The 17,596-nt window shown below is 51.7% G+C and overlaps 4 protein-coding genes across 4 annotated transcripts; 3 read left to right on the top strand and 1 right to left on the bottom strand.

Moving 5' to 3' along the window:
* Positions 1 to 1,180: 1,180 nt before the first annotated feature.
* On the top strand, positions 1,181 to 4,234 carry M436DRAFT_83889 (uncharacterized protein; the record flags this gene model as incomplete). Its single annotated transcript, XM_013569835.1, has 1 exon — positions 1,181 to 4,234. One exon carries the CDS (start codon positions 1,181 to 1,183, stop codon positions 4,232 to 4,234), a length of 3,054 nt encoding a protein of 1,017 aa, XP_013425289.1.
* Positions 4,235 to 4,694: 460 nt separating this feature from the next.
* M436DRAFT_74657 (bola-like protein) lies at positions 4,695 to 5,223 on the bottom strand (the record flags this gene model as incomplete). Its single annotated transcript, XM_013569834.1, has 2 exons — positions 4,695 to 4,859; positions 4,918 to 5,223. 2 exons carry the CDS (start codon positions 5,221 to 5,223, stop codon positions 4,695 to 4,697), a joined length of 471 nt encoding a protein of 156 aa, XP_013425288.1.
* Positions 5,224 to 5,485: 262 nt separating this feature from the next.
* Positions 5,486 to 6,571, top strand: M436DRAFT_52268 (uncharacterized protein; the record flags this gene model as incomplete). The annotated part of the gene is made up of 3 exons (XM_013569686.1): positions 5,486 to 5,993; positions 6,058 to 6,412; positions 6,499 to 6,571. The coding sequence occupies 3 exons, from the start codon at positions 5,486 to 5,488 to the stop codon at positions 6,569 to 6,571; spliced, it is 936 nt and encodes a 311-aa protein (XP_013425140.1).
* A 7,936-nt stretch (positions 6,572 to 14,507) lies between these two features.
* Positions 14,508 to 16,757, top strand: M436DRAFT_52403 (uncharacterized protein; the record flags this gene model as incomplete). The annotated part of the gene is made up of 2 exons (XM_013569718.1): positions 14,508 to 16,355; positions 16,416 to 16,757. The coding sequence occupies 2 exons, from the start codon at positions 14,508 to 14,510 to the stop codon at positions 16,755 to 16,757; spliced, it is 2,190 nt and encodes a 729-aa protein (XP_013425172.1).
* Between the last annotated feature and the right edge of the window lie 839 nt (positions 16,758 to 17,596).

Raw genomic sequence — 17,596 nt, 5'->3', positions numbered from 1 at the left:
GGAGTGCGATTCACATAAAAACATCTTGATGAGAGTAGCCTTCCTTCAATTAGTTGCCAACTCCGATCTCGAATGACGATACTCTTCCCGATCGAAGTACAGCGGAGCGCGGTTCACATTGGGACAGCTCTGATCGCAACTCATGTTCAAGAGTGTAGTCCTCTTTCACCCCGCCGCCGCCGACTCCGATCCCGACTGTCTATGGTTTGCTGATCGACTTATGGCGGAGCGCGATTCACAACAGAGCAGCTCGTTTCGCAGCTCACATTAACGTGACTTTCACTCATCCCGCTGCCGTCCCCGATCTCGAATACCACTTATCTTCATCGCCTTACGGCGGAGCGCGATTCATAACAGAGCAGCTGGTTCCGCAGCTCAACTTCATTAAAGTGACCTTCACTCATCCCGCTGCCGTCCCCGATCTCGAATACCACTTATCTTCATCGCCTTACGGCGGAGCGCGATTCATAACAGAGCAGCTGGTTCCGCAGCTCAACTTCATTAAAGTGACCTTCATTCATCCCGCCGCCATCCCCGATCTCAAATCTCTCATCTATCTCGATCGACTTACGGCGGAGCGCTATTTACAGCGGAGCAGGTCGTTTCGCAGCTCAACTTCACCAACGTGACCTTCATTCATCCCGCCGCCGTCCCCGATCTCAAATTTCTCACCTATCTCGACTGAATTGCGGCGGAGCGCGTGTCACAACGGAGCAGGTCGGTTCGCAGCTCACTATCACAAGCGTGGCTCACCTTCATCCCGCCGCCCGACTCCAATCGCAACTCCCTTTACCTGTCTCGATCGACTTGCGGCGGAATGTGCTTCAGACTTTGCCGATCTCGCTCGCAACGTACCATACCTCACTACTCTTCTTCCGTGCCTGGACGTCTTCTTTGTACTTTGGATTGAGCGGGACACACCAAGTGATCCCAGTTTGGTTCTTCGTTCTTCACCAAGACATTCCGGTCATACCCTTTCCTTCATCGAGACATTTTTCGTCATACCCTTTCCTTCATCGAGACATTTTTCCTTTATCGAGATACTCTTCCTTCATCGAGACATTCTTCCTTCATCAAGACATTACGGTCCTACCTTGGGTCTATCAAGCCATTCTCGATCCATTCTTGCTCATCTTCTTCCAACATCAAGTCATACCGGATCTATTCTTCTTCTCTCATCATGGATCCACTCGATGGGTCTACGATCTCTAACCAAAAAGAGAGATTAAAGAAGCGCACAAGTATCTACACAGACATCGTGCACACCGACGAAGAGGACAGACAGTCCAAGAGGAATCGGATTTCTTCCCATACCAGTGGACATTCAATGTATGCCAGAATCCCTCCAGATCTATATCAGCAACCAATAACACAATCCAGACCCGATCCGTATTCTGCCAACGATCCTGTGGATGGAATCCGGCAACGCTACGCACCAATGGAGCCCTCCAATTATGATACTCAAGAGACAATACAAGATCGCCACCGAAGATACGAAAGAGTCGCTCCAGGACTTGGCAAATCGATGCTGGCAAACAATCCTTTTGTTGAAGAGAGCGATTCGAACGAAGATGGCCCTTCAGATGAAGCTGATGTTCAAGGAGAGGATGTCGAGCGCAGATCAACGCCGCTCTTCGTCAACAGCAGCGACAGTACTCGTCTGTCACAAGCCAACTTCCAAGATGGTCGCCAGTACGGCCACAGAGCAACAGGGAACAGCCTATCTAACGACACATCCGGAATCCATTCGAGTGACCAGCAGTCGCAGCCCATCCAGACCCGAGATGCAAGATCCGGTCAGCACTACTCATACCGCGTTCCGACTCGTGACGATCTTCCGCACACAATGCGCGGCCAACACGGAGGAGCGATGAATCAAACTCAGCCTGCCACGGCCCGTCGAGCTCATTTCAAGTTTGTAGACACAACCCAGATGCAACCTGCGTCCAGTCACGATCAAGCAAGAGACTCTCGTGCGGTGCTTGGAGGGAGACCGAGATCTGAACACCGACATGCACCCGAGATGCCACTTGCACGACAGCAACCCATACACACTCAAGCTCGAACGCAACTTGCGTTTGGGCACGAACCAGCAAGAGATTCTCGTGCGTTGCTCAGAGAGAACCTGAGACCCGGCCGCCGCTATGTACCCGAGATCTTGTCTGCTGGTAGAGGTGCAGTACAGAAGCCTCAGCCAAGTCACAAGCATGCAAGCGATCAATCCTTCCCATCGGGGATACCGCCATCTCCCATGAGCGATATCCGCCCGAGAAAATCCCTGAAGCTAGAAGGTTACAATCCTCCCAAGAATATCCTGAGCACCGTCAGACCTCGCAAGAGCGACACCGACAGACCGGGACATGGCCAGCTCAAAGAAGACATGCAATACCCGGCTCAGATCGCAGCTTCGACCTCTCCAGAATACAGAGCGCCCGTCACCCCTATCGCTCCCGTCGCCTCCTTCGCTCAAAACACTCCTACCGCTCCCATCATCCAACCTACAGCACGATACGATGCTCCTTCACCATCCTTGCGACCTGGGTCTTCCACATCGGATTCTATTCAAGAGAGAATCAACACGATTCCTGAAGAGCAGTTGCGCAACTTCATCCCTAACAGCTTGGATAAACAAGTATGGGAATACAGACACAGAGCGGATCCCATGGACTGGCAACAGATCAAGGAAATTCTCGATCTGACCGCACCACCCTACGTTCTCGACACCGTCAAGACTAGACAGAGGATCTACGAGGCAAAGCGTAAGCTTGACAAACAGGAGACAACGACAACAGCAGAGGAGATCGTGGAGCAAGCTCTCGCACCTATCATTCCTGAAACTGTGGCACCAGCTGCTACCACTGCCACTTCTGTTCTGCCGCCGACTCCTATCAATGCTAGACCTGTACCTCCATCTCCGGCAGTACAAGCTGATGCAAAAAGACTTTCAGAAACATTGGAGGAAGAGAGACTCCTTTGGGCAACAAAAGAAGCAGAATTGCAAGAGCGCATCAAAGCTTTGGAAAGCGAGTCTGCTACCAAAACCGCAGAGCTCAAGGAGCACGAAAAGCAACTTAAGCTCAAGGTCGAAGTACAGGAAAAGTATCAGAAGCTCAAGGAAGAAGCTCAGACATACAAGGAAAACTTCAAGGCCGAAAAGGATTCGCGTGTCAAGGCTGAGCGTGATTTGAGGACTGCTCAGTCTGACATCAACAGACGCGCTCTCGCTGCCGCTGGCGCAGCAAGAAACAAAGGCAAGGCAGTCGATAATGGCTTTACCTTCTCCAACGACGACGAGGACGAAGATGTGCGGAAGAAAACTCCCACCAAACGCAGCAATGCCCGCAAACCCGCTGCATCTAGCAATCTCAGAGATGATGGCCACCCCCAAACAGCAGGCAAATCTCTTCCGCCAGCTGCCATTCAAGCTCTGTACAAGCACCTCAACAAATGCAAAGACGAAGACGAAGAAAAAATCGAAGGGCCACCAGACTTCATCCAAGAAGAAGAACTCAGCTACTTCGTCTACACAGTCTTCCGCAAGCAATGGTCGCACGATGCAGAAGAACCAGACGACGACACCAAGATCGGCTGCGGCAACTTCACCTATCTGAATGAAGCCAACGTGGCAGTCACCAACGAAATCTTGCGTCCCCATGGCAATGCCTCAGCCATCAAAATCGACCCCAATGAGGAAAGAAGTCTGCACCAAGGAATGGGCGAGTTCAATATGGCTTGGGCTCAACTCGATGTCCCTGGCGGACATGTCAAGGTGTGGGTGGAGAGGCAATTGCACACCGAGTTTGAAGGCAAGCTACCTCTTTTCGAGGACAAAGGCATCTTGTACAAGCAGGTCTGGGCAATCAGACAAGAAACCACGTCGGCTGCTGCTGCTGCTGCTGCTTCAGACACCACTTCAGAGACCACTGGCCCCACCATCACCACAATCGAAGAATCCGACGAGATCTACACCACCTTCGACCTCGCCAACCGCAAAGCCAACGAAAAAGTGTTCAACATGCTTTGGCCCGAGGAGACTTCAACTCCGGGCAGCAGCGCGAGGAAGACAACTCTCAGTGCCGTCAAAGCCAAGGAAGACGCGAGACAGGACCGAAAGCAGAGGTTGGATGATTTGGAGGATCGTCGCGAGTTGTTTGCTGAGGAAGTTGATGGGGAGGATGGAAGCAAGGTCAAGGTCTTTGTTGTGCAGAAGACGGTCACTGGGCCCAGAAACTGAGGAGGGCGGTTGATGACGCTGCTTCCGAGGACGACAAAGAGGAATAGAGAAGATTGAAACAAGGGCTTGGAAACGGCTGAAGCTGAATGGAGCTTCTTTTGCTGCCCCTTTCTTTTTGGAATCTTCGCGAGGTGGAACGCCGCCTTTTCTCTTAGCACACAGTCATTGGGACTGCTAGTCATGTTGCTTGCACAGTCTCTGAGACTGTTGATACGTTTTGCTCTTTTGATGATTGTACAATATTTTTACAGTAAAATGGCGACATACCTGATGCCCTCCTTGCCTCCACCACTTTCCTCTGGCGCAGTGATTTATGTGAGTAAGCCAATCCGTGTGTATATTTGGCAAAATCTCCAGAAACAGAGGTTTCCCATCTTCTGCGTGGGTCTGCGCTTTCTTCTCCGTTCGTGTATGTCCGTCGATGCTCTTTCTTTCTCCGGTTTGCGAAGAGTTCTCCCAATCAAGGAGCCTTTGTCTTCAGCTGCACACCATGCCAACCCTTGATCTCATCCTTGAGCACGGCATTGACCAAGCGGTGTTGCTTGATGACCGACAAGCCCTTGAACTTTGCAGACACAATGTCTAGTGCGTACATGCTTCCGCAACCTCCACTGACATCTTGAACCTGTGATTCACTCCTGTCAGTGCTTGCTCCTCCACTCTGTCCGAACTGTGTCGCATACCTCTAGTTTCGTGGGTTGGAGCTCTTGAGCGAGTTTTTGGAAAATGTGGAGTTCTTTTTCGTCGAGGTAGTCTGGTGCTTCGACTGCTGAGGGGGTCTCTGCCGTTGCGGCATCTGTGGAGTTGTGTCTACGGAACGGTGAGATAGGTAGGGCGTTGGATGTGAGGAGAGGGCGAGCAGATAGACTGAGGTAGTGCAATTGTCTGGCTCTTGATGGTGCTGTCGAGGCCAATGTGCGGGAGGAGGAGGTTCGGAGGGCGGCGAAAGCGGTGGATGCGCTGCGGAAGACAGCTCTTGAGGGTGCCATTGTGAGGTGTGTGTGTGTGTGTGTGTGTATGTGAGGTTGTGGGGATGGTGTGGTGTTGGATATCTCGATTGAAGGTTCGATGGCAGACGTCAAAAGGTGCTGCTGGTCACGGATGCCATGTGTTGCGCTATTGGTCAGCTCGAGACTGAACCGCGCCCAACCCCGCATGTTTCCACTCATGGCACACGTCACTGATAAAGTCGCGTCTTGCTCGACTCGTATCTCATCCGTCTATTACTCGAGACCGTTCAATTCATCAAAAATGCCGGCAGAGAACTTCAACGTGCATCTCACTGCTCCCACGGGCAACACAGCCGAGCATGTTGCAACATCCACCACGCAACCCACCCAACTCGCAGGCTCCAAACGCAAATCCACACACACCTCCGACCTACCCACCATAAACCTCGACGACTACGACATCCCCGATGGCGAACCCATGGACTCATGCACCGTCGTCCGCGGCAAAATCAACCGTTTCCTCGAAGCCGGCGAGATGAAAGTGGGCCAATTCTGCGATGCCATCGGTGTATCAGGAAATGCTTACAGAAGATTCATGTCTCAGAATAGGAAGTTTGCTGGCGAGCAGTCTGATACTTATCGGGGTGCTTGGGAGTTTTTCAAGAAGAGGGAGATGGCTGGGTTGAAGATTCCTACAAAGAAGCAAAAGGTTGCTGCTAGTGGTGGGGCTTCTGGTTCTTCGACAGCGGCGGCAGCAGCTGAAAAGGATAAGGATGCCCATCCCGATATTTCCAACATTCATCTTGACGGTAAACATGAACTTAAATCTCGTGAATGTCTGTAGGCTTATGAAGTGATTGACACATGACAAAGGTGAAGAAACAGACAGCGTACAAGTCTACGACACCTGCGACGAAGTCCGCAAAAAGATATCCGCCTACCTACGCAAACCCAACACCACAGCCGCCCAATTCTGCCGCGACCTGCTCGCTCAATACCACACCGACGAAAAGAAACCATCCAGAATCCAATCTACCCAGCTCACGAAATTCCGCGGCTACAAAGGTGCAGATACGGGAAACACTTCTTGTGTGTTTTACGCTGCCTATGTATTTTTCGAGAAGGTGAGGTTGGCCGAGGGCAAGCCAAAGAGTAAGCATCGATTGAAAATGGAGGAGATTTGGGGTGGAAAGGGTGGATTTGACGTTTCGCGTGGACATCACAGAGGGTATGTTGCCTTTTTCTTTCTTTTACTTCTGTCGCTCCTTGCTTCCATTGGGCGTGGTTCGATTCTGACGGTGGTGGTGGAAACAGATACTTGGTCACGGCGAACGAAAGACCTGTGCAAGATCAGTACGGTCGAGTTACATTTCAACGTACTCGCTGATTGTGCTCCGCTGCGCGCGTAATGCCCTGTGGTTCTTGACCGCTGTGAATAAGGCGAGAAGCAGAGAACGTGATGGCGAGACTGTCTAGGGATTCCCCAGCCTGAGTGACGCACTGAGGTGCTAGATGTCATTAATGAGAACGCAAGTATTCCTTTGAGATTTTACCGGCAGACTAGTTGAAGGCAGCAAGATCGAACCACTGACAGCACACGATACCTCGAAGATCTGACGCATCGACCATGAGAGCCGTGATCTGGCGAGCCTTTCGCGGTACGCACCTTTGACTGTCAAATGCGCTGTGCTTTGTAATTGCCAGCTCTGCAACTCTCGACCTTTGACGAGATTCACGAGTCCTTCGTGCTGGTGCATCTGTAGCTACTCACAACTGCTAGTAGCTGCTTTGGTGACATGGAATGTCATTGTCGATGATTGCTTTTGATCAATTCCAGGCAGAAAAGGCATCTGGCGGCACGATTCACTTACCCAGCTCCCTTCTAAGCGCTTTCCAACAGAGACGTCCTTTCTTTCGAGTCCGAGGTATCTCGTCAATCTAGTCAAAACGACCCCGTCTTAGCCGATGGCGCTTGGAGAATCTCCCCTGGTTCCCCAAGGCGTTCGGCGTTCGATAAGTGCACACGCAGTCGTACCAACCGAGCGCAAGAATCGGTTCGACACGCCTTCTTATGAGCAATGCAGGATACACATAACCACAAAATAGTCAAGCAGAACACACAACCAAGCCGAGCACCACAGCAGAGCACAACACCACACCAAAGATGCATCACGTGGTTGTCTGATGCAAGACAAGAACACTCCCCTCATCATCTTACGACTTCCGTTTCCCGCAAAGGAAGGAGTATCCGGTCATTCCTTCTCATCTCTGATCTCTGGACTCGGGGTACAATGCAAGCACGACAACCATGTCATTCCGAAGACGCAGATCGAAAATGAACATCTCCCCACACACATGTCTCCTCACTTGTCACGCCAGAGCCCTCCATACCCGATCGTTGACATCTGCATACCGAGTCTGGGGTGACGGCGGGCACGTCAGATAACGAGACACACATATCCTTGGCCTGCATATCTCCGCCTCTTCGCGAGTCAGCGAATACAAGAAAGGAGGGGCACAAAGGCATGCATCGCGAGAGAGGTTCGTATAAAAGAAGGGTCCATAATTACTGATGTGCTGTCACTTGCTGCAGCTGTCACAATCCTCCTCTCATGCAGGGTTCAAGAGAAAAAAGGCCGAAAAAAGCATGCGGAGCGAGTATGCAGGTTTGCATGCAAGAAGCACGATTATGGCGCTTTTGCAACGCGTGCTGTAACGGAGAATTGATGGGAGAAGGGAGAAGCAGTGGTGGGTGAGACACTGATACGGTTGTGGGGATCTGTGATGCATTTGGGTATGCACTGCGATTACGTTGGCAGCCAAAGGTGTCACTTCACGTCAAAAAATGCAGTTTTTTGCTGTTGCTCGAGGTGGACTATTGGGAGTTCACTTTGAGTGCCCTTTTTGCCTCGTAGAGTGCCCACATTGATGCAAGAAGGATTGCGATGCAGAAGGTGGAGGGAGCAGTTCGTTTGCCCACGTTATTGTAGACCAGAGATCAACAACGAGACCTCTGTGAGTATTAGTTCCTGCTGTCTACGATGCACGCCCCCGAGTCGATGTCGTTCTGGTCACCATAGAATATCGTTATCTCTTTCTTTCACATGCAAAGTCTCAAAGGACACCAGCCACTCGACTCTATTCGTGACCACTGGCAAGTAGTCTTCTGCAAATCCGTTCATCACGACTCTCCCGAGATATCCAATCACTGAATTCTACCACTCATACCTTTGTTTTCTGATAGCGCAATCTCGACCCCAAAAGTTCGAGACTTTTGTACTAAACTCTATCTACAAGAGTCTCGACATCTGTTGGCAGTGCCGGCTCGGCCCCTCCGCGTCGCGCGACAGATTTAGGTTGAGAAGGATCGCGAACGAAGACCAGTGAAAACCACCGTTGGTGGTTGTTAGTCTTTCCCGCTGAACTCTCTGGTCTAGAGTTCTCCCTTATCCCACAGCACCAGAAGAAGATCTGCACCTCAACATTTGTAAAGGACAAATAGAAACAGGGTTCGGAAAAGTGAAGCGTCGCAAGCAAATGAGGTCAGGGTCGAAGGTTAGACATGGCAGAGTTTGGGAAATGATGTGATGGGAGTGTGGCAGTTGTGCAAGGGCTTTTGTTGCGCAATCGTGCTGTTCTGGTATCGCTTGGGTCGTGAGGCGCTAAGGTTCGTGAAGAGCTGAGTGCTGTGTGATAGACAGGGGGAGGAGGGGGTGATACGCCACAAATGTCATTATAGCGATCTTTTTTGGTAGCAAAGAGCGATGTACAAAGGTATAGTACAGTGGTGTGGATTCATTTTCTGAGAGCATCTCATGTACGAAGCGTAGTTCACCGCTCTCGAGCTATGATTACTCCTCGTTCATGCACCCCAGCTCTTGTACGAGTTTGTGGTCGGGGATTTCGCAAGTGGAGAAGCAAAGTGGATTGTGCGTAGTATACACATGTACAAGTGTAACTGCGGGTGAGGGAACAGCTGAAGGAAGTTACACCCGATGGTTGTAGCGCCTGGACCTTTGTGGTTGCCCGCTGTTTTTCTTTGGGGGGGTTCCATTATGTGAGAGTGTCACTTGTGCCTCCGTTCCAGAACTGATGTTGCAAATTTTTGAGTGGTAGGGTGATATGATCTGTCGTCTTATCACCGAGAATATGAGCGACAGGTTTGCGTGTATGGATGATCTCGACTTACCATGGAAGATCACGTCTGCGATGAACTGTGGTTGAATGGCTTTGGTCCGCGGTTGGTAGAGGGATAGCTACGCCTCACTACCTCATCGAGGAATTGCATGGCTGGTGTGGCTGGACCCAATAGCAAAGATGTACGGCATACGGAGGTTAAACTCTACCAATTGCAATGAGGTCAAGGACGTTTCTTTTTGAACTCTTACTTCGAAAGAGTCGTGTGCCAGTCATGTGCGGCCTGCAGGTGCGAAGCACGCATGGGCATCAGGGTCTACCTTTTCCACTTATCCGACGATGCTGGTAGAGAAAAGTATATCGTTCAGCCGTGAGACTTCAGCCTTCAGGGGTTCACGAAGGATTTGACAAGCGCGGAGAGCAACTCCATTCTTTTGCTTCTCCTCAAGTCGTCCTCCTCATTCTGCCTCCCCAACGAACTCCACATTGAACGACAAGCACGAGACACGTTGGCCACTGCCCTTCGGGGTCTCCGCGTCTCAATCACTCCACTCGATGCCAATCGGACCGAACGAGCCTTTGAGGTGTCAGAGTATGAGCGAAAGCAGCGCCGAAGTGTGGACATCAATTTCTCAACTCCACAAGAGCGTTGAGATGCTGGAGTGCTTGCGTGGGTGTGTGGGATCTACGCTCCAGAGTTCGAATGGTTCAACCGAAAACAAAGTCCCCGTGCTTGCCTTTCTTTGATAAACATGTTCGGCAGGGGGAGAGGCTTTCTCCACGGGTAGCATGACTCTCGTAGCCGACGAGTGTACATTTGAAGAGGAATTTGATTGACGCGTGCACAAGAATGGAAAAACTCTGGAGGAGCGATACCGTGGAGGAATGCCCGAGTTCGGAAGGTAGTCTTTTGATACCTTGTCGAGAATGTACCAGATGTACCCTGCGTGAGGGGAGTGCGGGGCATCGCTTGGCCGTGCAAACAGACCAAGAGAGACATCATCTCAGGTTCCTAAATCTGCTGTGGCCAGCGCGTATGCGTGTCGTGTGCTGAGTTGGCCCTTGTGGACCATTATCTTGTTCGCCACTCCGCTACCCCCTTAAAGCAATCCAAGTCTCAAATGTCGTGACGACGACAACAGAGGAAGGATTGAGCCAAGACCTTGAACCCCCGCTTCCCAAGGCAGAACTGCGAGAACCACAGTGCCAGGAAGGACGAGACAAGGTCTCTGGCTGCAGTTCAATGTGCTCGTATGCAGTGCAAGTCCACTCACGCAATCATGTCTTCTGTTGTACTTATCAGTGAGACATGGTGTGATGGACTGCCGCCAAGCCGATAGGCGTAGTCTAGCAGTCTATTGACGAGGTCTTCCCTTGGTCTCGACAACAATGTCCTCTTTCATGACAGCTGCACTCGTGGCTCGAGGCCCCATAAGACACTAATACATGTCAGAGAATTTGTATGGGACGATCAATAGTGTATTCGAGTACCCCTCCGAGTTCTTGCTGCACCCTGCAAGCCAGCGGTCTTCCCGAGTCCGAGGGCAGATGTACCCTTGTACATTTTGCTTGCGCGAGCAAGACGAGCCGCAAACCACTATTTCTGATACCTATTCGAGAAATGAGTTTGTGCGATATAGTGGTAGAGATATGCATCCGTTGCTGTGTCGATGGGAGTGTCTCAACTCAAATCAGACAACAATAAGCAAGCCAAACACTCAGAATCGATGTCTAGCAGAGCCCCAAAGCATGCCACAGCAACAATGTACACTGTTAATTAACCATTTTGCATGCATGGTGATGGATTTTTCTGTTGCATCTCCTCGTAAATGCAGCATCAACGTTGTTGAGATATTGCAGGTGGTTGAGCACGGACCGTATCAGTATGTAGGGAAATGGATAAACGCCTCCAAGTCTCACCAACGTCTTGTTCAACCTCCCCAAAGATCATCCTCTGCGGAAAACTGGTGGTGTTGCGTTGGAAGGGAAAGTTGTTGAAAAGAACGCCAGATTTGGCTGAACGTCAGAGGCGCGAGTGGCGCGTGTGCGCGCGCTAATACTGACCAACCATTAATTTAATCGGCCGGGGCCGCAAGCCGTGATCATTCGTGTGCTGAGGTGTCTGTGTGCCGGACGGAGGCGTTTTGTGTGCTTGGTCTGGCGAGAAAAAGTCGAACGTCCCAAAAAAGTTTTACGTCAAAAGATGCTGCATACAGCTGTTGACGCATGCGCGCTGTCAATAATATGTGTAAGGTGTACAGACCGGTCAGGATAGCCTTCCTCGTACTCGACAGGGTTGTTTGTATGCCTCGACGGGCGGTATCGGACTGGAAGCGCGCTTGTATGATAGCGCAGCACGCAGAGTGTTTGCGGTGAGAGACGAGGGAGATTTGTTGAAGCTGTTGAGATTTGTTAATAGCAGCAAAATGTGTGGTGCTATCGTATCGTGGGATTTGCTGGGCAGGTTTGCGATTGATGTGCTTCGTGTTCCATCGATCACGATTGCTTTGCTTACACTGTAATCTTGCGCTTTGACCACAGCCTATGCCATTGTGTCAATATCGCCTTTGTTCTACAACACGGAGTACGCATGTGGGCATTTCGGCTCCGCTGCCTACGTAAAGCCGCAATATGCCACAAGTTCTGGGGAATGCAAGATGGAGACTCGAAGAGTATGTCATTGCCTCGTGCTTGAGTGTCGACCATACTCAACTTGGTGCTAGTGCTGGGACAAACAAGCACAGTGTAATTTCAACGAAAGCTGGTATGCAAAAAAATCATAGCCGCTGGATGTGACCTTTTTCGCAGACCATGGTACAGCATAATCAGATGGACCGAGAAAGCGATCGGCCTGTATAAGAAGAGATTCTGTGTTTGCACAGCGTAAGCGGGTAGATCTTTTCGTTCCACAGCATCGAGGCGCGACAGGATGTCACTGCTCGGTAGATGCAAAAATTGAGCCCTCGAGGTGATGAAACGGCAATGACGCTGGAGTCAGCTATTTGTGCCGCTGAGTGGAGATGGCCGTTGTTAGAGCCTCCTTTTGACCACCGCTATGCGAGCGCCCTGTAACAAAATGAGTCTGTCCACGCTATCCATAGCACGACAGCGTCATCGCTGACAGACAACTGCGCACTGATGCCCATGAGCAAGAGCGTGCACGCGACGTGGTGGACCTACCGACAATCTTTTCACAATGTGTCTGGCAGAGATTTTACCATCGCGATTTGCAGAACGCGATCAGATATAGAGTGGATGCGATTGCAGGGCGCGGACTTGCCATGGCGATCGGCTTTCTTTTACAGCAATATGTCTTCGTTTAGGTTGCCTGTCACTACCACACGAATCAGGGATAAGTGGGATGCTGCTGCGGAGGTGAAGTGTCAATATCTTGGCCTAGCGGAGATGTGTGGGCGTGAAGGAGAAGAGAGACCGGTTTATCGCTGACTGGTTCAGCTCGGACACGCACCACAGTCCTGAGTCTTGACCGATTTGCCGGCCCGAGCTTAGCCGCTTGCGCACAAGTCAAGAGTCAAAATTCATCAAAGGTGGAATGTAGATGTTTGGGGATGATCTGGAGAAAGTAAGTCTGACCGGGGCCCGGAACAGCACAACGACTGGTTCTCCAGAGAAACCGCGTTTGGTGCCAGAGATAAGGAAGGTCGTTACAATCACAAGTGGATGGCAGCGTCAACTCGTAACGGAGCCGAGAGATGAGGTGCTGTTGTCCAGAGGTGGTGTTACCGTCAGCAGATATGCAGCGAGACAAGGTGTTTAGCAGGCATGTAGGAGTCAGCATCGCAACGGAGACAACATGACAACGACACAGGCTGGCCGCTGATATCCTCGGAGGCACGGATGCAGACTGTCACTAGCCACAGACACTTGAGCGCTTCTGGCTAGACTATCCGCCGCCCTACCACAGGAGACGTGATGAGCGTTCGGAAACGGCCACGGCCGCGCAGACCTGAAGCAGCTTCACCGAGATCGACAAATCGTCAACATCATCGGCTTGTGGTTTGGAATTTGCTGCTGGATGCAGAAGTGTCTTGCGTCGCGAGTAAAAAAAAGGTGGAGAGGAGCAGGGAAACAAAAGAGGCAGCCAAGTGATCGGATACGGCACTCGGTTCTCTCCTGGCTCCAAGATTTGTCGAGTGCATTAGTTCTGGGCTGCGCAACCGCTGGGGCATGTCGAGTGGGATGGTACAGAGAGACAAGATACCTCAGTAGCACCAAGCCTGCGGGCAACATGTGGTCGAGTACTTTGTCTGTGCCTGAGCCTTGAGCGCCACGACGGGCCTATGTTTCTGTTGTATTGTCCGGGGCCCGGGCTACCCCCTCGATTTGGCGTGGTGTCTGCTGTTGCCGTTGTGCCCGTCGCCGGCCAGCCCAGAACAGCAAGCTGCTGCAAGTCGCTGCTCACTACGATCCCCAACGCGCTGCAGGCGGAACGTCGTTGGAGCCAATCCTCGCTTGTCAAACCTTGTCCCGGCTCCCTGTTCCTGGTCGTGCATGGGGTTGAAGCCACACTTGAATCCTGCCGCATCCGTGATTCGCGCCCGCACCCGCTTCAACTCTTCAACGACCCTCAACCAACCGCACCACCCAGTTAACTGCCCACACTTCCCCAATTGATCTGGAGCTTGGTTCCTTGCTTTTTATCACTGCCTGTTCCCGCACATCGATTTTTCTTCCTCCCGGCTTGTGTCTTGACCATTTGATTGTTTGCTCGACTTTTGTTGCGTTGCTGCGTCTTTTTATCAATCGTCATAGCATCTCGCATCATCATTCCACCCAGCATCCGATTCAGGCAGTGACGACGCTTTCTCGGTTGGAACATACCAAGAAGCCGCAACTCCCGCTTTCGGATTCGATCAGGAATTGCTGTGCCTTTCCTCATTCACACCAGGGAATATCATCGAATATTCGTCCTGTGACCGGTGCGGCTTTCACTAGCTGATATCGCAACACTACAATCATCAACCCTATACCCACTTACCTACTCTCCCCCTCACCAGCCCCATTGAATATCTATCCGTAAGTATCCGGCCAACAGTCAGAGTCTATTTCCCCCACGTGCCGGGACTGACCAGCAACCACAGTGTTGCCCAGCCCTTCTGATGCTTGCCGGCCTCTGAAGTCCACACACCCCCTCTCCCTCTGGCATTCGCGACACAACTCCGGAAATGCCTTACACACCGCCCTCGCACCAGTCTCCTGCCTCGTCCAGGACGACGAGCCCGGTTATGAGCCGCTCATCATCATTCAGCGCAGAGAGCTCAGGAACGCGGTCTCCAGCATCGCCGAGACCTGCTCTCCCCCGCTCAGTATCATCGACCACTTATCTTAACAAGCAACGACGAGGACCTTCAGTTACCCAACAAGAGCCAGCTGGTCTGCCGCAATCGCCTGTCGACGACGACTCGTCCACTGGCCGTCACATCGAGGGTGTCATCTCTAACAATGGTAGCATCCGCCAGTCACCTTCTCCTGTGAACAATCTGTTGATTCCGACAGGTGCCATCTTGTCACCCCCCGACTCGTCTGAGAACTCAGACGGTGAAGACATTTCCGAAGCACCGAGGGGGCGCAACAGCTTTTCCCACACCTGGGGTGCACTGGAGCAAGCCGTACGGTCCATCGAACTTAAGCGGGAAGGATCCCCGGCAAGGAACGGTGTCTCCTTCTCAGAGCCCACCACTACCATTCACTCGCCCACAGCACTGAGCGCCACAGCACGCAAAATCTCACACTCGAGGTCGTCGACCGAGAACGCCATCATCATACCTGACCGTATTATCACCGAGTCCCCATCAGAAGAGAGCGACGACGACGAGTCTGACGATGGACTGCGGGTCAAGCCTCCGCTTGTGAGAAAGAAGTCTGGTGAATTGGTCAAGCCTGCCCTCCGACCCTCATCAAGACGCAGATACTCGAGCATGCCCGGCACTCCCACATACTCCAAGTCGGTCCACTTCAACGACAACGGCAATCAAACCAGACACTTCCTGCAGGTCGAGAAGCCGTCTGCTATCAGTGCCGGCTCCTCGCCTGTTGATACTTACGATGAGGAGACTGAGTACCCCTTCGAAGGCAAGGACAACTCGAACAAGGTTGAGTGGAACCTCAGGCTCGCAAACTTCCCCGAGGAGACTCACGAGCGTAAGCACCAGCCCGTCCGCGTCGAGAAGGTCTACCTGTCCACCGACACAAAGACACTCATCGGTACCGTTGCTGTTGCAAACATCTCGTTCCAAAAGCACGTTGCTGCTCGCTTCACTCTCGACTACTGGAAGACGACCTCGGAAGTCATGGCCGAGTACGACAACGATGTTCGCAAGCAAAACCCTCATGATGGCTACGACCGCTTCACCTTCAACATCCGCCTTTCTGACCAAGCCAACCTGGAGAACAAGACATTGCTGCTGTGTGTTCGTTACAACTGCGGAGGCCAGGAACACTGGGATAGCAACAACGGCATGAACTACCAAATCGACTTTGTCAAGAAGTTGGCCAAGTCAGCTTCTACCAGTTCCCTCTCGTCCCTCCACAGCTCATCCAGACCTTCTCGCAACACTATCCCCCGCAGCAGACATTCGCCTCCTGCGACACGTCAGGAACGTAGTCTGTTCGGTGATGAAGACTTGCTTTCCAAGAACTCGACCTACCACTTCGGTTCCCCGGAAAAGCTCACTGGTGATGCTGCTGCTCAGCCCCAGGTCAAGCTGAAGCCTCGCTCCAAGAGAGTCGACCTTTCTCGCGTCGGCTCTGCACCCGCGAACGGTCTCGGTGGAAGATACGACTTCGGAGCATCGCTCAGCGCCGCCTTGTCGACTGCCCAGGATAAGCTCGGAAAGCAAAGTGGACTACTCCCTCACACCCAAGCCAGCTCTCAAGCCCAGGCACACTACTTCTCGCCCAGGACTACCAGCGAAGTCAAGCCTATCGTACCGGAACGACCGGACACCATCACCACCGACAGACCCGCCATCGGATCCCAGCAATATAAAGACCTCGTGAACAAGTTCTGCTACGTAGGTTCCAACAAGACTTCCACCAAGGCCTAATCCCCATGGTGCTAATTATCAAATCAGTTTACCCCTGGATCTTCGGGCAAATCATCACCCTCTTCTCAAACGAACTCTGGATCGAAGCCTAGCAGCACCGACGGCTCCGGTGACGGTGCATCGCCCAACGAGTACAGCCCTCGATCTGGTTCTGTCACTCCCACACCTCCTCAGAGCCTGTCGCCCTTTCTCGATGGTGCAAACGACGGACTCACTAGCTGTAACACTATCAGCAAGTTGATCTCCCGCTCAGGCTCGCCTGCGTCTATTAGCAGCAGCAACAACTATGTCGCACGAGCCTACAGCTACCCTTACGCAAGGGACGGATACCTCTCGGAGTCCCACACCCCGACCGCTATCCGTGGCTGAACAACCAAAAGTTGATGCATTGATCAAGCATAATCAGAGCCGGCACCTGTCTCTTCAGATTTTGCAATGCTACAACTACGAACAACCTTTTACGAACATGGGCAATCCCCTTGTCTAATCTGGCTTTTCGTCTTTTTTCCTTTTCTTCTTCACTTTTCCTTGGTCTATCAAAGCGATTCGGCATTGATCATTACATCTTGCAAGGCGTTCCGGATCCTTCATGGTGTATAGATGGCTCTCGCAACAAGACCGCCGATAAGCGTGTTTTGTCAAGCTTGAGCCTGGTTTTCTCTTTCGAGCGCGATACCTTTTTCTGGAAGCCGTTCTCGCTCCTTTTTCTACCCTGGCTATTTTGCATTTTCCTTTTATCTTCTATTTCCTTTCTCTCTGTATTTGCTTACTTTTCCTTTCTTACGTACATTGACGGAAAATGAGGGACAGGTCGCTGTGCATGTGTGCACAGTATGGGCGCGCGCATCGACTCTCAACTCTGGTTGGCAGTTAATCCGGAATCATGGCAATAAGGGGACGGTTAGCTTTCTTGATGGCTGGCATGGGATTCTTGGGTTTCTCATCACGAAGGGACTCGCATTGCATGGATGCATACATGTTCATGCTGGATTCTGGATGGGCGGATAGGGCGTGTTTTCTTCAAGTTATTGCTACGAATCATTGCTTAGGAGGAATGATAACACGGACTGAAGGCAGCAACAGAAATCAACATTTCTATTCACTCTTATCAATTACCTTTCTCTTCTATGTGACTGTCTTGCTGCCAATGCTCGTGCTATACGACTGACGCACGTGCAATTTCCTGGCGTGTGCACGACATGGCATTG

This window comes from Aureobasidium namibiae (genome assembly GCF_000721765.1).
Source record: "Aureobasidium namibiae CBS 147.97 unplaced genomic scaffold scaffold_14, whole genome shotgun sequence".
Lineage (NCBI taxonomy): Eukaryota > Fungi > Ascomycota > Dothideomycetes > Dothideales > Saccotheciaceae > Aureobasidium > Aureobasidium namibiae.
Note: the sequence above shows the minus strand (reverse complement) of the source record. Positions and strands in the feature narration are given on the sequence as shown.